This window comes from Xiphophorus hellerii, chromosome 15 (genome assembly GCF_003331165.1).
Source record: "Xiphophorus hellerii strain 12219 chromosome 15, Xiphophorus_hellerii-4.1, whole genome shotgun sequence".
NCBI classification, from domain to species: Eukaryota; Metazoa; Chordata; class Actinopteri; order Cyprinodontiformes; family Poeciliidae; genus Xiphophorus; species Xiphophorus hellerii.
In genome coordinates this window covers 2731222-2751831 of record NC_045686.1, presented here as the reverse complement: position 1 = coordinate 2751831, position 20610 = coordinate 2731222, and the positions used below count along the sequence as shown (strand labels likewise).

Sequence of the window (20610 nt, the reverse complement as noted above, 5' to 3'; positions counted from 1 at the left end):
GCTAAATATTTTTGCTTCAAAGTTTGTTAACTAAGCTTGTCAATTAAATATTTAGCCGTGGCTAATATTTAGCTAGTTTGTTTACTATCTAAAGAATTAGCTAGTTAACAAGGTAATTAATTAGCTCCAAACAAAATATTGAGTTAGCAAGCTAAATATTTTTGCTTCAAAGTTTGTTAACTAAGCTTTCTAAAAAATATTTGGCTTGCTAACTAAATTTACAGCTAATATGCTAAATAATTTCAAAGTTGGTTAACTAAGCTTCTCAATTAAATATTTAGCCTTGGCTAATATTTAGCTAGTTTGTTTACTATCTAAAGAATTAGCTAGTTAACAAGGTAATTAATTAGCTTCAAATAAAATATTTAGATAGCAAGCTAAATATTTGGTTAGCTAGCTGAATGTTTAGCGTCAAAGTTGCTGTGCTTGTCAATTAAATATTTAGCTTGTTAATTACATATGTAGCCATCAAGCTAAATAATTAGCTCTAAACAAAATATTTAATTGGCTAACTAAACATACGGCTATCAAGCTAAATAATTTGTTCCTAACTAAATACATATTGTTGGCAAGCTAAATAGATTTTTTGCAAGATAGATATTTAGCTCCAAAGCTGGTTAAATAAGCTTGCAAACAAAAATATTTAGTTTGCAAACATTTAGTTAACAAGCTAAATACACCGCCTGGCCAAAAAAAAAGTTGCCACCTGGATTTAACTAAGCAAATAGGTACAAGCCTCCTATTGGATAAGTACTGCATAGGCGATTATCTTTCAGCTGGCAACAAGTTATTTAACCCCAGCTGATGCAATGAGTAACTCCTCATTTCTTAAACAACCATGGCAAAAGACACATCCTGTGGTCGTGGAAAAGACGTTAGTCTGTTTAAGAAGGGTCAAATCATTGGCATGCATCAAGCAGAGAAAACATCTAAGGAGATTGCAGAAACTACTAGAATTGGGTTAAGAACTGTCCAACGCATCATTAAAAACTGGAAGGATGGTGGGGAACCATCGTCTTCCAGGAAGAAATGTGGTCGGAAAAAAATCCTGAATGATCGTGATCGGCGATTACTTAAACGTTTGGTCAAATCAAATCGAAGAAAAACAACAGCAGAACTCAGGAGTATGTTTAATTGTGAACGCAAAAGCATTTCCACACACACAATGCGAAGGGAACTCAAGGGGTTGGGATTGAACAGCTGTGTAGCCGTAAGAAAACCTCTAATCAGTAAGGCTAACCAGAAAAAAAGGCTTCAGTTTGCTAGGGAGCATAAAGATTGGACTCTGGAGGAATGGAAGAGGGTCATGTGGTCTGATGAGTCCAGATTTACCCTGTTCCAGAGTGATGGGCGCATCAGGGTAAGAAGAGAGGCAGGTGAAGTGATGCACCCATCATGCCTAGTGCCTACTGTACAAGTCTGTGGGGGCAGTGCTATGATCTGGGGTTGCTGCAGTTGGTCAGGTCTAGGTTCAGCAACATTGTGTGGCCAAAGAATGAGGTCAGCTGACTACCTGAATATACTGAATGACCAGGTTATTCCATCAATGGATTTTGTCTTCCCAAATGGAACGGGCATATTCCAAGATGACAATGCCAGGATTCATGGGGCTCACATTGTGAAAGAGTGGTTCAGGGAGCATGAGACATCTTTTTCACACATGGATTGGCCACCACAGAGTCCAGACCTTAACCCCATTGAGAATCTTTGGGATGTGCTGGAGAAGGCTTTGTGCAGTGGTCAGACTCTCCCATTATCAATACAAGATCTTGGTGAAAGATTAATGCAACACTGGATGGAAATAAATCTTGTGACACTGCAGAAGCTTATTGAAACAATGCCACAGCGAATGCGGGCTGTAATCAAAGCTAAAGGCGGTCCAACAAAATATTAGAGAGTGTGACCATTTTTTGGTGGCGACTTTTTTTTTTGGCCAGGCAGTGTATTTAGCTACACACAAAATATGTAGTTGGAAAGCCAATTATAATCAAGCTAAATATTTGGTTAGGAAGCTTAGTTAACAGACTAAATGTTTGCTATGAGCTAAATATGTAGTTTGTAAACTCCATAGACTCCATAGATAAAAGCTAGTTATTTAAAAAAACTAAAATCCTCGAAACCTTCAAGAATTTCTTATACGGACTGAAACCAAACTTCAACTTGGGTTCACATCGTATTATTGTCTTAGTTACATAAAACATGAAACTAATGTTTTATATTAGTTATATATAAAATATAATGTTTTATATTAGTTATATATAAAACATTAGTTACATAAAACATGAAACTAATGGGAAAATAAAATGTAACCTTGGAAATTTGGATGTAGTTGTCAAACCCTAAACTATTTTAGGAAAATTTGAACAATAATGTTTATTTTGTAAGATTTATTTTTACCAATTAAATTTAATTGGTAAAAATTAAATTAACAATTAATTTGTCTTATTTATTTTCCAACAAACTTTGGAATTTTTTTATTCAAAAAGTGCTAAAAAACACACTAAATCACCAAACTGGCAACATCTGGCAACATCATGCCTACATGCCTCAAAGTTAATTAAGTCATAAATAACTATAAATGTTAGTCAGTTTTAAACCAAAAATACTATATTCCCAACACGAGCAGCTATATTAATAAACTCCACCTTTACTGATAACATTACTGATTAGGTTTCATAGAAAATATGTCATCTTTTCTCTTCCTGCCCAGTCCAGTTTTTATCAAATGGGTCAGCTGATATGCGAGGCGTTCACCTGGAATCTGTTCACCTGGCGTCTGTTTGACTTTGAATCAAAGTTTGTTTCATTCCTGTAAACACACTGTGTTGTAAAACTCTGAGTTGGCGTTCCTGTAAAAAGATCCACGTGCTGTAAACCTTTGCTCACTGCCACTTCCTCCACAAGTATCGACTTTACCTTTAATGTTTATATATATATATAGATTCAGATTCAGATATATTTGTATCCCAAATGGGCAATTGATGTTACTTATGATCAGAAATCACATATTTCTGATTTGTTGTTAAAAAAAAAACAACAAAAACACGCAAATCTGAATTTTAAAGCTTTTAAATGAAACATCTTTACAAATAAAAGAGAGATGGAAGAAACAGAAAAGATTTTTATGACAGATTTAGATGGTGATAAGTAATCAGCAAGGATCAAACCTTCTAAATGGTGTGTGTGCGTGTCATATGAGTGTGTGTGTGTGTGTGTGTGGGGGGGGGGGGGTTGGACTTTGTCCTGAGCTATTTTAACTGTACAACTTTATCAGAGGCAGAATCATTGCAGCATAAACAGCTTTCCTCTGACTTTGCTCTTGAGCAGAGCAGCTAAATTAAACCCCACCGGGAGTTTTTGGTTTTTGTTTTTTTTAAAAGCTTCATTGTCTTATTTTTATTAAAAAAAAAAAAAAAGAAGAAGACCATCATGATCAGCCGAAACTTTAAGAATGTGTTGGTGGTCTCCATTGGATTTCTGTCTCTGTTCACGGCTTATGGAGGCCTGCAGAGCTTACAGGTAAGCAGATAAAAAGCTCTACTGGTGCTAAAATGTTGATTTTTAATTCAAAAAGTGCTAAAAATAAAAATTTTAATTAATGCTCATTTATTAAAGAAGGGATTTCTAAGGCTAAATAATCATAAAAACCATGTTTGTCACAATATATGAATAAATCGAAGAGTAAAAATGTCAGAAAGTGACACTTTATGATGTATTTAATATACAAATCTTTAACTTTAATCTGAAAAATAAATTATTTTGCTTAAACTTTTACTTTAAGTTCAAAATACTGAGTGGTTTCAGACCAGAGAGCCGGAAAAAATATTGATGGGCCAAGTAAGATATTTTATTAAATACACATTTAAATGTAAAATTATTAATACTCTTAATATTTTGTCACATTACTAATAAAAATGTGTTTAATTTAATTTCCCTTTGGGATTAATGAAGTATTATTTAATAAAATTTTTTTATTGTATTTTATTGGGATTTTTAATATTGTATCAATTAAAGTGTTACGGGCTGCACAGTGGCGCAGCTGGTAGCACTGTTGCCTAGCAGCAAGAAGAAGGTTCTGGGTCAGATTCCCGGCCCGGGGTCTTTCTACATGGAGTTTGCATGTTCTCCCTGTGCATGCGTGGGTTTTCTCCAGCTTCCTCCCACAGTCCAGAAACATGACTGTCAGGTTAATTGGTTTCTCTAAATTTTCCCTACGTGTGTGTGGGGGTGTGTGTGTGTGTGTGCGTTTGTTTCTAATACCTTGTGGGGACCATTTTCCTGACATATACTACGTTGTGGGGACCCACTGCTCTTTGTGGGGACTGAAGCCTGGTCCCCTCAAGGGGAAACGCTGTTTTTGGGTCAGGGGTCAGATTTAGGACTAAGGTGAGAATTGAATTTTGGTTAGGGTTACGATTAGGGTAAGGGTAAGGTTAACGCTGGAGACTAATATGCACTAAAATTGTGCATATTATTGGGATTTTAAGTGTTATTCCAGCACATACTGTTACATTTAAATAAAAACCTGTTGCCTCCTTTAAAAACTGATTGGTTTCTGATTATTATTTTATTTTTGTGTTGTGCAGAGCAGCTTGAATGCGGAGCAGGGGATGGGCGTTGCATCCCTGAGCGTCATCTACGCCGGCATCATCATCTCCTCCATGTTCCTGCCGCCCATCATGATTAAAAACCTGGGCTGTAAATGGACCATCGTCGCGGGAATGGTCTGTTACGTGTCCTACTCATTCGGAAACCTCTACCCTGGATGGTAAAGAGCCGAGTTTTAAAATAAATCTGACCAGAAGAGGCTGATTAAACCTCTAAAAATCAGGAAAATCAACATAAAATGGCAACTTTAGGATGTTTGAGTCAGAAAATCATGACTTTCATTTTTCTGTGCAGATTCACACAAATTTACAAGATAAGAAATCTTATCGGAAATGTGCAACTGTTATTATTTTCACCATGCTGGTACAGTTGAAATAAGACAAAACTAACTGAAAAGTAACTTTTTTGCAAAATATAGGAGCTTCTTAAAGGAAATAATTCCTTAATATTGATGAAAAAGTTCATTTATAAAAAAAAAAGTCTTGTTTTAAAAGAAATAATTTCTCAATAGAACTACAACTTTTTTCATCCATATTAGTTTCAGATATATCTTGAAATGTTTTACTTTTTTAATTAGAACATTATTATTTTCTTTTTTTTTTTGTTTGTAATTTCTCAAATCTGTCTCAAAAACGATTTTGGATTTGACTTAAAATTGGGTTCATTTTATGCTAAATGAATTTTGTTTAGCTTTATATCGTTGAATTGCAAAGTTACATTTATTTAAAGTCATGTTTGATAAATGTAGCATTTTTATAACAAAAATGTAATGCGCCTGTAATGGCTCATGGTGTCATGGCTCATTCTTTGTGCAGAAATGTCACTCAGATCTGAGTGACAAGTCTAGAGCAACAACTTGTTATGCGCTAAAATTATCCTTCACTGCAAAGACACAAAATCTCAACCAGTATTTTAGTTTAGTTTCTAGTGCAAATATATTAGTACAATTAAAATAAGACAAAACTAACATATAAATATTAATTTTTAGCAATACAGAGGCACCTGTTTTTAGGTAGGTATTTCCTTAATATTGATCAAAAAGATCTTGGCAGATGATTTTATTTAAAACAAGAAAGTTTTTCCATTTTATAAATGAACTTTTTTTTCAATTCACACTGCAGACAGAAACAACAGAAAAATAAAACAAATTTGTGGGGAATTTAGAAAAAAGGTAGAAAATTATATTTAAAGAGGCGCTGTTATGTGTTTTCCAGCCACATCATATCATTTTATAGCACAATCAAGTAACTATGTTCTGAATTCAAAGAAAAAGCATAATTTAGCATTTCTGAGAAAAACAAAAAACAAAATTACCAACATGTGGATAAATTAAGATGCTATCTGCAGGTACACCCTCATCCCAACCTCCTTCATCCTGGGTTTGGGCGGATCCCCTCTGTGGTCGGCTAAATGCACCTACCTGACCATCTCTGGGAATGTGCAAGCCGCCAAGCACAATAAGAAGGGTGCTGATGTGGTCAACCACTACTTTGGGATCTTCTTCTTCATCTTCCAGTCATCTGCAGTTTGGGGAAACCTGATGTCGTCGCTCATCTTTGGGCAGGACACCAACATCTGTAAGCAGACAATCCAGTAAAGCTTAATGTCAGCCGGATTAGTCAAGTTAGAGGCTTACAAACAAGCTGAGATTACACTTTAGCGTTAGGCTTTGCTAACTACTGTGTTGGTGTAGCGCTCCAGTATTAGCTTTAGCTAAACACTGTGTTAGTGTATCGCGCTATCATTGGCTTCTGCCTAATACATTATTGGTGTAGTGTTTTAGCATTAGCTGAACTAATGTTTATATTTAATGCTTTAGGGTTAGTGCAGCTAACTTTTTAGCTAGCAATGCCCACCACTGCTCTTGGCTTTTTGTAATTTCTGACTTTTGACAATAACTGTATTCATTCTAATAGTTTCCCTCTTATGCCAACTATCTCATAACACTTCCCAGATTATTTAGCATCAACAGTTGTTTCTTGAAGGTCATTGCATGGTGCACACACACAAAGTTACCATCCTGGTTTAAATGCTTTCTTATCAGTTCATAAATGATTAACTGACGAGTTTCTCCAGAAACCACATTCCTGTTTTATTTTCTTCCTGTCCACCACCATCATCTTAAAACACAAGTGGAAAAATAGACAAAGACTCACAAAGACAACAGTTCCCCTTAAATAATCCCTAAAATGCAGTGGAAACCAACATCTCTGCAAGTTTTGCTTTCTCTATTTTCTTGGTGTATTTAACATTTGCATGTGTTTATTTTTTCCAGCCGACATTCCAGAGGACGTTCTAAGCACCTGTGGAGCATTTGGCTGTGGAATCACTATCAATAACAGCAGCAGCAACAGTACCTCCAGCAGACCTGCACAGAAGCTTGTGTGGACGCTTCTCGGGTGCTACATTGGTAATTTTAGAGTTTTGTTCTTCCTCACAAAACAGCTTTGGTTGCAGTTTGACTAGATAAAATCTGACAGGGTGTCCATGCATCCTAGAAAAGGTCTTAAATTGTCCAAAATTACTTTGAAAACGTAAGTTGGCCTTAAATACTTGGATTTTACCTTGGTGGGACTATTTATTTTTTCTTGTTTGATTTTTCTGTCACACAAAAGTTAGAGACACACGTAGATATCTTCATTTCATTTTGCTGTTGCATTCTAGTTGTACTGAGAACCGAGAAACTTCAACTTCCCAGTCAGTTAAATCAACTGGGAATTTGGAAGGAACTCCGACTATACCAAGTTATGATTGTAATGCGGAATTCGCGTTTCAAAATGGCCGCGCTCTTCGCATCAACAGTAGCCAGATGTGGTGGAAATATGATTATTTTACAAAACACACATAAGGCTGAGTCTAACATTAATGGTACATATAGAGCAGGGGTGTCAAACTCCAGTCCTGGAGGGCCGCAGTCCTGCAACTTTTAGATGTGCCTCTGCTGCACCACCTGAATAGAATAATTAGGTCATTAAGACTCTGGAGAATTGATCTACACAAGGAGGAGGTAAATAAGCCATTTGATTCCAATGTTTTGTACCTGTGGCACATCTAAAAACTGCAGGACACCGGCCTATGAGGACTGGAGTTTGACACCTGTGATATAGAGCTTCAAACAAAAATTAAAAATGGTGTTATGGAAAGTAACGCTTGCAATTATTCTAAGAGCTATTGCAAACAATGTCTATGGAAAATTATTTCTATAAAAAAAGAGAAAAACGCATAATTCTGAGAAAAAAGTCAGAACTCTGAGAAAAAGGTAAATTCTGAAAATAAAGTTAGAATTCTGAGGGAGAAAAATAATTTATGAGGAAAAAAGTCAGAATTCTGAAAATAAATAAAATTCTTAGAATAAAGTCAGAATTCCGAGAAAAAAAGAATTTGTTTTTCCAGTGGTCCTAATCTTCTTCTCTAAATATCTTTGTGCTTCGCCATGTTAATATTCCGACTTCTTAACTTCAACACTGTTTTTTTTTTTTTGCCAGTTGTTTGTTGATTCTTGTGTTGTGTGTGAATTGTGAGACAGTTATTTTTTTTTTTGGGGCATGTGCACCAACTGATGGCACCCTTTCAATTTCGTTGTTCTTGTGACAATGACAATAAAGATTTATCTTATCTTACTTTTACCTTGAGGCTTACGTGAAATCCATCTACAACTTCCGATGCCTAGCTAGCCACGGCATGAGCGTATATCATGGAAGTGCAAATTTACACGGACAAAATTTCTACATTTCTTTTGAATGGAGTCTTAAATCTGAGTCGGCGAGATGTTTGTCTCGTAGGGGTTGGCGTTCTAGCGATACTCATCGTGTCGATATTTCTGGACAACATCGACCACCAGCAGACCAGCCAGTTTCGGGGGAACCGGGAACCGTTCTGCCACACGTTCCTGGCCACGTTCAGGCTGCTGAAGGACTGGAGGCTCCTGACGCTCATCCCGCTCACCATCTACAGCGGCTTCGAGCAGAGCTTCCTCTCCGGGGAGTACACCAAAGTAAGGACACTTAAAACAAAAAAATAAAAAATAAAAATCAAGTTGGTGCTAGAATGAGAAAGCATCATTACCTAGCTTCACTGGTTGGTCCACTGCTCAAATATGACTCAACAATTATGGGTTTTTGAAATGGCTCATCTTCCAGTCAGCAAACAGAATTAACGTATTGCCAGAAAACAGCTTGGTATCTTTTTTTAAGTGCTTGGACTGTTTTTAGAAGCAGCTGAGACCCAAGTGGAATTACAAAAAGGTGCAAAATGTTAATTTTGCATCATAGATCCCCTTTGACATTACAAATGTAATTCTAAGTCTCAGATTTTTATTATTAAAAAGAATCTTAAAGCATATTGCATCTTTTTCTTCCAGTCCAGAATAACATCACATAAAATCCCCCAAAATACAATAAAGTTTAGAGTTGTAAAGTGATATATTATTAATATTAAATTAATATTAAACCCGCAAAGTTTATAAACACTTTTGGAGCTTTACTCAGATGCATTCGCTTCGAAGCGAAAAAAGTAGGAATATCTTACAAAAACATTCCAACTATCTGCTGCCATTTTGAGTTTGTTGACGTTTCATCAACCAACAGTGAGATGTGAACCCGTTTTGCTGCCTCTCTTCGCAGAACTACGTAACTTGTGCTTTGGGGATCCACTATGTCGGTTATGTGATGATGTGCTTCGGAGCGACTAATTCGCTCTCCTCCTTCCTGTTTGGGAGAATCGCTCGCTACACCGGAAGGGCCGCCCTCTTCTTCTTTGGTAAAAACTAATTTCCTTATATGTAAACTGTTTATATAAGGATACGTTCATACAGCATGTCTTAATGTTTAGTCCCGATCTTTTTTTTTGTTTTTTTGTTCTTTGGCGTCGTCGTTCTTACTGCTAGAAAATGATGCTTCTGTACAAAGCGGCCTGCATGCGCAGAAGATGAACATCACGTCACACAGAAGCGCATTGTTTACGGAAGTAATAATGGATTAAACAGTTTATGGATCATTTTAAACGTTCATACAGTAATGAGTGCTGACTTAGCACCACATATGGAAGTGGCACAGGTCCAGTTTTGTTTTTATTTTATTGTATTTTATTTAGTGAAAATATTGGAATTGTGCTAATCAGACTGCGGTGAAAAAGCCGGTTATAGACAGGGTTGGAAAGTAACTACTTACATTTACTTAATTGCATTTACTAAAGTAACTTTTTGGAAGAAAAAAAACCTCTTAGGAGTATTTTTACTACTTTGTACATTTTATCTGAATAATTTTATTATGAAGTATCGCTAATTGAGTAAAAATTCAAGATTTTCTACCCACCGAATAAAGAACAAACATGTTTAATTTTTTCTTTTATTTGAGTAAAAATATGTTGAAGTAGCCATAGATGTTTGTAACCAGAGGAATCATCTGTTTTCAGCTGGTGCGATCAACTTGGCCTGCATCATCGCACTCCTGTTCTGGAGGCCTGATCCTGACCAGCTGCCTGTGTTTTTCGTTTTTCCCGCTCTGTGGGGTATGGCGGACGCTATCTGGCAAACTCAGACTAATGGTAAGAAAAACCGAAAATCTCTGCTTTGATGCTCTGATGTTCAGAAAGCAGGAAAAAAACACCTGGAAGGAACCTAGAAGCAGTTTGACCTAATGATATTTGTTGTTTTCTACCTTTTGTTTTGTTCCGAACTAATTATAGTTTCAGATTCAACAGCTGTAATTTGTCCTGTTTGGTACCTAAATGACATTTACTGCTCATATAGAAATCTGTGAGATGTTTTACAGGAACTAATTTTCAATTTTACTGATAAACATTTTACAAAAACCTTGTCCTATAAACTGGCTGATGTCTTCAGTAGTTGCTTCAATATTTCTACACAATGTTTTTTCCTCATGACGCCATCCATATTATGATGTGCACCAGTTCCTCCTGCAGCAAAGCAGACCCACAACATGATACTTCCACCAACATACATCACAGTTACAATGGTACAAGTGTCCCGGTTTTTCCTCCAAATTAAACGATGGTCATTAAGCCCAAAAAGTTCCACTTTAGTATCATTAGACCACAAAACATGTCCCCAAAAATGAAGATTTTTGTCCCTGTGGACATTTGGAGTCTTGGCTTCTTCCTTACGGAGAGGCTATTTAGCCCATATTGGTACTTGACAAGTTTTAACTTGGATATTGATACAGTCTTACCAACTTTAGCCAGATTCTTCACAATGTTTTTAGCTTTAGTTCTGGGGATCAATCTGCACATTTCTGATCAAAACCCGTCTCCTTCTTGGACAGTATGATGGTTGGACGTTCACATCACGTCTAGATTTGCATATAAATGTTTGAACTAATGAATGCAGCACCTTTAGGCTTCTGGAAATTGTTCCCAAGGATTAAACATACTTCTACAAAACTGGTTTCAACTGCACGTGCACAAGATTAACAATAAAAACAGCTGAGCCTACCTTCAAACTGATCTGTCGCCCGCTCTGTTGCAGCTCTTTATGGCGTCCTCTTCCCGCGGGACAAGGAGGCCGCCTTCGCCAACTACCGCATGTGGGAGTCGCTTGGTTTCGTCATCGCCTTCGCCTACAGCACCTTCCTGTGCCTGGAGTATAAACTATACATTGTGCTGGCTGTTCTGGTGATTAGCATGATCACCTACCCCGTAGTGGAGTACTACGAGTACAGGAATCCCACCCAGCCCATTGAACAGGCCACCTATGAGAATCCCAAAAACAAAGCAGAGGAAGCGGGCATCATTAGTCAGACTTGGATGTAGACGTGTTGCCATTTTATTGTTTCCTTCTTTGACTGCTAATCCAGAACTCCTGCAACTGAAACTGAAAAAAAGTAAAATAACTATAAAAAGGTAGAAAGCCTTTACTTTTTCTTAAATAGACCTCTTCTTGTTGGTTTTCTGGACTTTTTTTGCACTGCTAAAACCAGAACAAATGTCAGAATATAAAATGTAACATTAAGTTAAAAGCAGAAACTGACATCACAAACTGATTTTTAATGTTTTTAATCTTTAAAGGTGAAACATTATGCTCCCTTGAACAGGTTAGAATAAGTCTATGTATGAGCAAACAGTCTGTAGCTCCCCCTGGGTTGCTAGGTAATGGGCGGGGCTCTGCACGGGTTGCTAGGTAATGGGCTGGGCTCTGCGTGGGTTGCTAGGTAACCACGTAGTGCCAGTGAAATGTCGCTTGTTTTTGAAATGGCCCATTTTCAAGACATAAAAAAGCATCAACTTATTGCAGATTTTTATTTTTCTTAAGCGTTTGTGGGTTTTATTTTTTATTTTTCTTAAGCGTTTGTGGGTTTTCTCTCAGTGAATTTTGCACAATATGTCCCCTTTAAATACATTAAATAAAAGTGTCTTAGTTAAATTGATAGATATTATTGAAATTTCATTGTTATCTCTGTAAATGCATCTGTTCCTACATGTTTATTTGTTGAAATCTTCACTAAACGTTTGCTGAATGTTGGATTTTGCCTTTTTATCGTACCTTTTTATTTTTAACTATCTGCTCATAAAACCCAACAGCCTCCTTACAATAAACTATGTTTTTTACTCCACTGTAAATGAAATAAAATGTATACTGTTTATGTAAGTTCAAGTAATAAATGTGTTAATTTGAGCATTTTGTAATTGACATAACAGGTAATTTGAAGGACTTTACAGGTAAATAAAGGAAGGGGGTAAATAAATACGCATTAAAGACAAGAACTGCACAAAAACATCTGCTCAAATTGAATTTTAAATAAATATCTGGGTAATCTGTAGCAGACAATGTTTTAATTTTTAGGTTTTAATTTAGTTGCTTAGTTCTGCTAAGAGTTAGAGTTTTGGATGCAGCACTGAAAGAAAATAAAATAGGTTATTAAAAAAGCATAATTTTTGTGACTTCAACTTAACCTTGGCCCTCACAGCAAAACGTTTGGACACGAATATCAAATATTTTACAAATCCAAACCTGGAAAAATCAAACTCCAGACTGAAAGAACGTCGTCACCGATGACGCATGCTGAGCTTTTTCGCAGCGGCGGCATAAACATCATAATATCTGATATTTAAGGAACACCAGGAGACCAACGCGTTGCATTTCAGATGGTGCTTTTATTGCAATGTGTTGCATTCCCACATTCATAGATGTTATAGATTTGTTAGTCAAAGCATCATTTCCACAAGGTTGGCATCCTCACCTTGGAAACAAAAAGCAGAGGGACCAAATGCACGAGGTGTTTGTGTTTTGAGTGTAGTCGAGAAGTGTGTGTCGGTGTGTGTGTGTTTCTGTGTAAACTTGAGAGCAGCCACGAACATATGAATGAACAAACCTCCGAGTTTGGACTTCCAGTAGACAAAAAAACAAATAAAAAATAAAAGAGTTTAGTTTGTCTTATAGCCTCCAGGGCTCTCACTCCCCGCTGGGACTGGACCCGGCCTGAGACTGATTGTCTACAACATTCCCAAAGAAAAAGGTAGATTTCTTTTATTTTCACGTTACACACCTGAACGAGAGAGAGCGGGAGGGTCTGAGGGTTTTTTAAAAGAGTCCGAGAGAGAAAAAGAAAACATAACATGCATAAAATTCTCCCAGGTGAACACTGTCACTCATATTGTCTTGTAGTAGCTGCTCTGATGCCCCTTTAAAAACAAACTTTACATGAGTTTTATATACAAAACTGGACAAAGAAATGAGTAAAATGTATATTATATATTTGTCTATATATTTATATATCTATTTATATTAATTTTTACAAGGGAGGAAGTGGAACCTTGGTCTCTACTCTTAAAATATCCACCCAGAGAAACAAAAGTGGTGAGAAAAAACTAAACCTTTGCTTAAGGCAGCATTTATAATACTCGACAACTGACGCCGTGGTGAGAATAGCTTCGAAAACCTGCATTAGGAATGAGCTGGAAGGAAGTCCTGGTTGTTCAACAACTTTAAAAAATAAAAAACCGCCGCAGGGACTCCCAAAAAAACACAAGCAAAAACAGAGAAGACAAGCGACACGAGTGGTGCGTTGTCGTTTACATCAGTGCACAATCGTTTGGACAGGTAAGAGGTAAGGTCTCACACTTCCCACTGACACAGAGAGAGAGAAAGAGAGGAAAGCGAACGCTGCTGCAGAAAACGGCCAGGAGCAGGAATGTTCAGAGTTCAAGCCAGAAAGGAGGATTTTAAGAGTTCAACAGCGCAGAAAGGAGGGAGAGGATGTCACCTGAAGAAGAACAGCATAGTTATTACGATAAACCCACAGAGAAAGCAGCTGCTGTGTACAGTTTTTAGCTTGTTTTTGTTTCCCCACAATGGCTCCAGTTCACCTGAACTTAAATTTTTACCATAAAACGGCTCTCAAAAGTCTACAAAACCCACCGAAAATGGTGCTTTTTATAATTATTTCAACAAATTTTCTGCTTAATTCAATTGAAGAACAAACAAAAACAGGTTCGTTTGTGTAAAACAACTTTGTTGCACAACTTTTTGAAACTTTAATAAATTCACTTTCAGCATTCACTTTTCTTCTGTAGGCAGTTAACATCAATTTTTCAATAAATCTGATTAACCAGAAAGAAACGATAGCGGGAGATAAATGCACAAAATAAGACGGAAAGTTTCCAGTGGTAAAAACCGCTAATCCAAAATGTCAGTTGAGCTAACGCTGAAGCGCTATTCCAATATGGCATTTGGCTAATGCTAACGTTCTAAATTCAACCAGCTAAAAATAAAAAACAAACATTATATCGAAAAATTGTTGTTGCACACGTCTACATGGTTGTGCTTCAGGTATTGATTATTTGGCGGGAAAAAATTCTCATTTTAGTTTTATAGTCATTGAGTGTTGCTAACTCTGTTGCTACACGGAAGGGCTTCGGTCAGTATACTTTAAACTGGTACAGCAATGCATTATGGGTATAGAATAAGCGTCACTATCGTGGGAGGAGAACGTGAGGTGGAAAAAAAAGATTGAGGAAAGTAAACTGCTCCGTAAACAATCTTCTCCAATTAAAAATAAGAGCATGATAATTAGAACACAGGTGCCGAAATTTATTCAACTGAAAGTTTACAACACAGCCAAGTAAACACAAACTTTCTTAATTTATGGGAAGCTAAGTGCGCTAAATGTTTTCAAAGTTAGCTTAGCAAAGAATTAGCTCCGCCAACACCTTCATAAATAACTGAAATCCAGTAATACTTGCGAACAATTATAACTTCCTACGTTAACAGTTCAATTTAGACATTTATATGGATTAAAATTGACAGATTAAATAATCTTGGAACCATCTCAGAAGCTAATATTGACAGCTAAGGTGCTATACAAAAATGTAGCTCTGCTATTAGCACATTAGCAGGTTAGCCCACCATTGGAAGCCTCATTGCACAAGAATATAATTCAGAATAAGGCGATTAAAAATTTCCGCGGTATAAATGAAAATATGTTTTGACTTCAGAGAGACTTAAAAAACTTCCCAAGATGCTAACAAACAGAACACTAAATACTGATTTAGGATGTGAAAACAATACTACTTTTAAAATACTTTGTTTTTCAGACGAATACAAAAAATATGACACAACAGAAGTGGAAAAAAGTTTTGAAATGATTTATCATGATCTAAAGGTCAAACTTTGCATTTTAGCTGAGTTTTGTAGACTTTCAGGAGCCACTTTATCTCCGAATGCTAATCTGACTTAAAGGCCTTTTTCACCCCGAGCGGATCCGGATATATAAAGTGCAGAATTAGATTGTATTTGCAAATTCCTGGGATAATCTGATTAATCTACATGTGTAAAAAAAAGTCATTTATACAGTAAAAATTTGTTTTTTTTTCTCATTAAAAAAAAAAAACCCTGGTTAACAAGGTTATTGTTAATCAGCAAATATATACACGAGGCACCTCAAGTTTGGTATAAAGTATTCGGTTGAAGAATGAGACTGAAAGCTGATAGGTCATCAAGCATGGGTTTGTTTTCATCTTTAAATGAATGGCTTAGTGTCACTCCAGTGTAACTTCTACATTACAAATGAGGAAATGCTTGTTTAGGTAAGGTGCATAGCTAATGGTTGCAATGTTTTTTGTTTTTTTCCCTGTAAACAGGTGATAGCACTTCGGGCTCAAAAAGACGGCATTGGCAGAGTCTAAACTGAGCAAACTTTGGGACATCACAGGGTTTCAACGCTGATAGGCCACTCTGAAAAGACGAAAACGAGCGCGCAGGAGAACCAGAAACGAAGAAGAGCCGCTACATTATGTGTTGTCCAGTGACGATGAGGTTTGCATATGAAATCCATCAAACGCGTTGAAGCTTTGGTCTTTTTTTTTTTTTTTTTACTACGGATGCAGAAAATGATAAAAACACCCAAACAGATCAGTCAGAAACTCAATGCTTCCCCTGAAAACCAAGGCTCCACTCTCCCAGCTCTGCTTAAACCTTCTGCCAACAGAGAAAATTAAATAATATGGCCTTTTTTTCTTTTAAATTAACCCGTACAAAAAGCCAGTCCACACCGCTTCTCTCTCTCTCTCTCTCTCTCTCTTTCTCTCAGTAAAATCACATTCAGCAGTCGCTTTAAAAAATAAAAACAAACCATTCTCTGGCATAGTTTATCTGAATAAAACACCCACAGGTAACTGTGCAGGATCTGAAAGAGTCAAAAAGAGAAACCAAACAGAACATCTTCGTCTGTTTCCATCTCAGAGAACACCAGATATACAGTATTAATCGCTTACACACACACACACGCCCACACACACACTTCATGTACAAACATACATCATCTTTAAAACAAAATAAGAAGGTAGAAAAATAAAAACATGACAGAGGCGAGTAGTTATTTACCACAAACTCGGAGCTAGTTTTTTTTCTGTTGATTCTGAACAAATATGCATTCACATTTCTGTTAAATACATTAACATCATGAGACAAACGTTAAAAACCCGAAACCAGCGAACTGTAGTGAGAAAGGAGGGACTGCTTTTTGCTTTGTTTGGTTTTTTTTGCACTGAAAGGCTGTTGCATAACGAAACATTTTACCTTTTTGTTTTTGGGTGTGTTTTGGCATGTTTCTGTTGCAGGAAAAGCTGCTGAGTGTCTCCGTTTATTATCCGGACTGTAGAGGAAACCGTTTCCATTTGGGAATGCCTTTTCCATGCAGGAAAGAGAAAGAGGAGCGATGCTGTGTGTGGGAAAATATCTCTGCCGTTTTCCATTCAGATCTGTTGCACAAATTTAAAAAAATTTAGCTGCAATTTGCCAGTAGAATCAGTTTCTTCATCGTTTCAGAACTTCAATTTAAATGTTTGCAAAGGAGGGTTGACATTTTGAAATCTTTTAAAAACACAAAAAATTTAAATTAATCTGTGGGTGGCATCTGGAAAACCATTAACGTGTTCTCCAGTTATTAACTTCTTTTTTGTTAAGTAAAAAACGCATTAATTGGATAAAAAATTAAGTAGGGATCAAATGCAATTTACCTAAAAAGTTATTTTGTCTGGTAATCAGTAGCTGCGTTTCCATTACAAATGTACGCAAAACTTGTAAATATCCCGCTAATGTCAAAAAACATTGCCGTGTTTCTTTTAAATAAGAAGCGCAATTTAAATCACATGTGAATAATTATATTACAAGATACTGTAAGTCATTAAGAAACATCATCATCCTCCTATCACTTCCTGTGTTCTTCTTCATGGTTTCCATCAGTGTCAATATCCAGTTGTTGGTCACGTGACTCGTGTGACGCAAAAAGTATTTCTGTTGCAGTTTAGCGAAATAAACAAATTTTGATACGGCCGGAAAAAAAACCCCGACATCATCCATTGAAAACCAATTTATTTTTTCTAAACTAAGCGATTTAATTTTCAAAATGTCAAATGGTGGATGGAAACACAGCTAGCTAAAATGTCAGCTTTTTCTTTCCATGCTGAATTAAATGTCTTGTTTGGACACCTGTAATGCATCGAAGTGAAGCAAAAATTTTCTCAATTTAATTTGGAGGCGTCAGGGTTTCTGAAAACCCTGACGCCATTTCTCATCTACGACAAGAAGAGTCCAATTTTAGCTTGAGTTCAGAGTTTTCTGTTTATTGTTTGCCAATATAAACACAACTGAGGTAAAACATGGATTGATATTAAGCCTATTTGTGGCTTTTATCCCCAAAAAACGGTAAAAATTTTAACCCAAACAGGAACATTTCTGTTGGTTTGCTGAATTAATTTAAGTCAAAATTTTTATTCGGGTTGATTTTAATTGGTTTGAAATAGACAAACAGTGCAAAGTGATTTACGCATCACACAGCATCACTGGAGGAGTTGGCAAGTGGAATGTCGACTTGAAATATGATCATTATGTAAGTTTTGTATAATATTTCAGGGTTTAAAAGCCGCATTTCACCTAATTATCGGAAATAGGTTGGAATTGGAGTAAAAGTTTATTTTTTATCGAGTGAATGTGACGCCTCTTACCTCCAATCCATCAGGAGAGAAAGGAAGAGAAATAATAATTCACAAATTTTCCACTGGATGCTTCCAGATTCATTTGAGTATAAAATGAAAACTGCATTTTTTTTTCTACGTCTGCAACAATTTAAGATATTTAAAGGCAACGTCTCAGCAGGGATGTTTTTATATAACAAAAAGTGGATTTTCTTCCTTATTTTCAATCCTTATGTCTGTTATGACTTTGAGAGACAGTGTATGACCGATCAACAGTAGTCAACAGAAAACTGTACATGTGAGCAGCCAGCGGAGTGACGTCATCAGAGGCGGAGGGAGAGGAATTCCCGATTGGATGAACATGGTTTAAACAGGAGCAAAGCTCGATTCAAATTCCTGACATCTTTAAATTAATCACCAATCACAAATCTTTGTTAGGAAGTTCTAACGCTAAAGCCTCTACTTAAATTTCATTATATATGGGAACAATAACGGAAAGCGCGTCATTTGCTGCGGCACGGGGCAGCAAACGATGCAACTTGGGCTATTATTATAATTTTTATACAATGGTTACAAACAAATGTGCTGTTTTTTGTACAAAAACAGGAGAAAGCAAAATAAAAATGGCTAACTAGCTCCCTGGAAAATAAAACTATTCATGTTTGAAAAAAAAAAAAACAGGGAGCCACTAATATCTAATTTTTTTCAAAGTCAAATTGCTTAAAATTTCACATTTTTAGAAGCTGGAATAACTTCCTCCTCCACTGCAACATGTAGCTGTGTCACAATATGTCAAAAAAATCTCAAAAATGAGCAGACATTATTAGAACTTATTTAAATCTAATAAAAAATAAAATAAAATAAATGGATCGAATCAAATTATACATTTTTCTTTTTCTGAGTATTCAATTAATTACATTTCTTTTTATCTCAAAAGGAAAGCAGTTACAAGATAATAGGTTAGCTCACCCCCAAAGTCTTTGTCCTTCTGTAATGTACAAATACTACCCGCCTGCATGATGCACGTGGCAAACAACACTGATAGGCTGAGAGGAACCGTGAAAGAGAACGAGAGGAGGAGAGGACTTCTGGATTCACATCTGCTGAGGTGAGGCTAAAATGTGACGGACAAGAGTTAAATAATCATAACAGTCTGTTTTTATACTCTGACAGAAATAAAAAATAAAGAAAGACATCTAAGTTCAAAACTGAGCAGCATCCCCTCTGACTCCCATTCATCTGTCCGTCCCGGTTGGTGTCAAAGCTTGTTCTGGAGGTCGTAATGATGATGATGATGACGGAGAGAGAGCAGATTTTTTTTTTTAAACAACCCAAAACATAAAAAATAAAACCAGAATAGAAAAAAAAAAGAAGAAGCAGAGCTTGGGAGAAACTCGCACTTCCACCAGGCACTGCAGCAGATAGAGAGGACCAGTCCCAGAACCAGCTGATACTGAGCTTCTATCCCACAATGCCGCTGAGGTCTGAAACCTTAACATTCCCACATCGCTGAGAGAGAAAGAGACGAACGGAAACGAGACAAACAAAGGGAGATAAAAAGCAAGAGGTGCTGTGGATGTGCGGGAGTTCCCGTCATCAAGACAGAAAAAACAAAAAAGAAATGAAGAAAGAAAGAGGAGGTCGGCCCTGATTCGACAGTGACGAAAACCTGGCAAATCTACAATGACGTCGCAGTTGTTTTGTCTTGGGTCAGGAAGCAGGAAGTAGGTCACCGAGAAATGAGCAGCAAGACAACACTGCCTTTAATAGGCTGAGGCAGACAGACAGGTTGTCAGACAGATTAGACAGGCAGGTTTAAATAACACCGCTGCTCCTTTAGGTTCTGGCCCGGTGAAGTGACCAGGCCCCTCCACCGACACCCGCTGACTCCGTCCGGTCCGTCCAAAAGGTGAGACAGAGACAGCGATGGGTCTGGTGCGCCGGCCTCCAAAGCAGCGGCGGCGGTAAAGAACAGTGGGAGGGAGCGGGAGAGCTGACGGGATGGGGCGGGCGTCACTCAGTGAGGAGCTGCTGGAGGAGGCTCTTCTGCTGGGCCTGGGTGGCCTGCGAGCCCTGGGGAACGGGGCCCTTCTGGGGAGCCGCAGCCCCCATCGAGCCCTGGTTCAGGTAGGAGTCGCTGCCGACAAGGTTTACCGTGCACTGGACGTCAGCAAACACCTGGACCTGCTGCACCTGCAGACACAAGCACAAAGAGTTGAAAAGGAGGCTTCATGGATTGACGAGGAAGTTCAAACCATCACCATATCCCCTACTCCAACGTCTCTCTGCCCAGACAGAAATTTAAAGACGGGCAGCAAAGTAGAGCTAGCCAACAACTGATGCTATCATCAAGGACATGTTACTATTGCATTTTGGCTCTGCTGCCTGGATATTATGAAATATGTTTTTATTTGAATTGACCATATCCCCTACTCCAACATCTCTCTGTCCAGACAGAGACTTAAAGAGGAGCAAGAAAATCGAAGGAAGTAGATTATCAGTGCTTGGCAACAACTGATTGTGTCATCCAGACTTGTTAACCATCGCCAACGCTGCCCTGAATTTGAGCTGCTA

The 20610-nt window shown here is 37.3% G+C and overlaps 2 protein-coding genes across 5 annotated transcripts in view; one reads left to right on the top strand and one right to left on the bottom strand.

Moving 5' to 3' along the window:
- The first annotated feature begins 3089 nt into the window (after nt 1-3089).
- unc93a (unc-93 homolog A) lies at nt 3090-12383 on the top strand. The gene is made up of 8 exons (XM_032584463.1): nt 3090-3519; nt 4587-4768; nt 5956-6185; nt 6884-7018; nt 8391-8602; nt 9231-9366; nt 10021-10152; nt 11093-12383. The coding sequence occupies exons 1-8, from the start codon at nt 3430-3432 to the stop codon at nt 11374-11376; spliced, it is 1401 nt and encodes a 466-aa protein (XP_032440354.1). The 5' UTR covers nt 3090-3429; the 3' UTR covers nt 11377-12383.
- Nucleotides 12384-12697: 314 nt separating this feature from the next.
- ncoa1 (nuclear receptor coactivator 1) overlaps nt 12698-20610 on the bottom strand; it is a 47073-nt gene continuing 39160 nt past the window's right edge. For all 4 annotated transcript variants that reach the window (XM_032584714.1, XM_032584713.1, XM_032584711.1 and 1 more), the window contains exon 22: nt 12698-20229. In XM_032584714.1, coding sequence (XP_032440605.1) covers nt 20050-20229 — 180 coding nt within the window. In that variant the 3' untranslated portion in view covers nt 12698-20049. The remainder of the gene's footprint in view (nt 20230-20610) is intronic.

Excerpts from the sequence above, each read along its gene's own strand:
- unc93a (XM_032584463.1), top strand. The coding sequence starts at position 3,430 with ATGATCAGCCGAAACTTTAAGAATGTGTTGGTGGTCTCCATTGGATTT. Across the intron at positions 3,520-4,586 it reads GAGGCCTGCAGAGCTTACAG|AGCAGCTTGAATGCGGAGCA; the intron begins GTAAGCAGATAA and ends TGTGTTGTGCAG. Across the intron at positions 6,186-6,883 it reads TGGGCAGGACACCAACATCT|CCGACATTCCAGAGGACGTT; the intron begins GTAAGCAGACAA and ends TATTTTTTCCAG.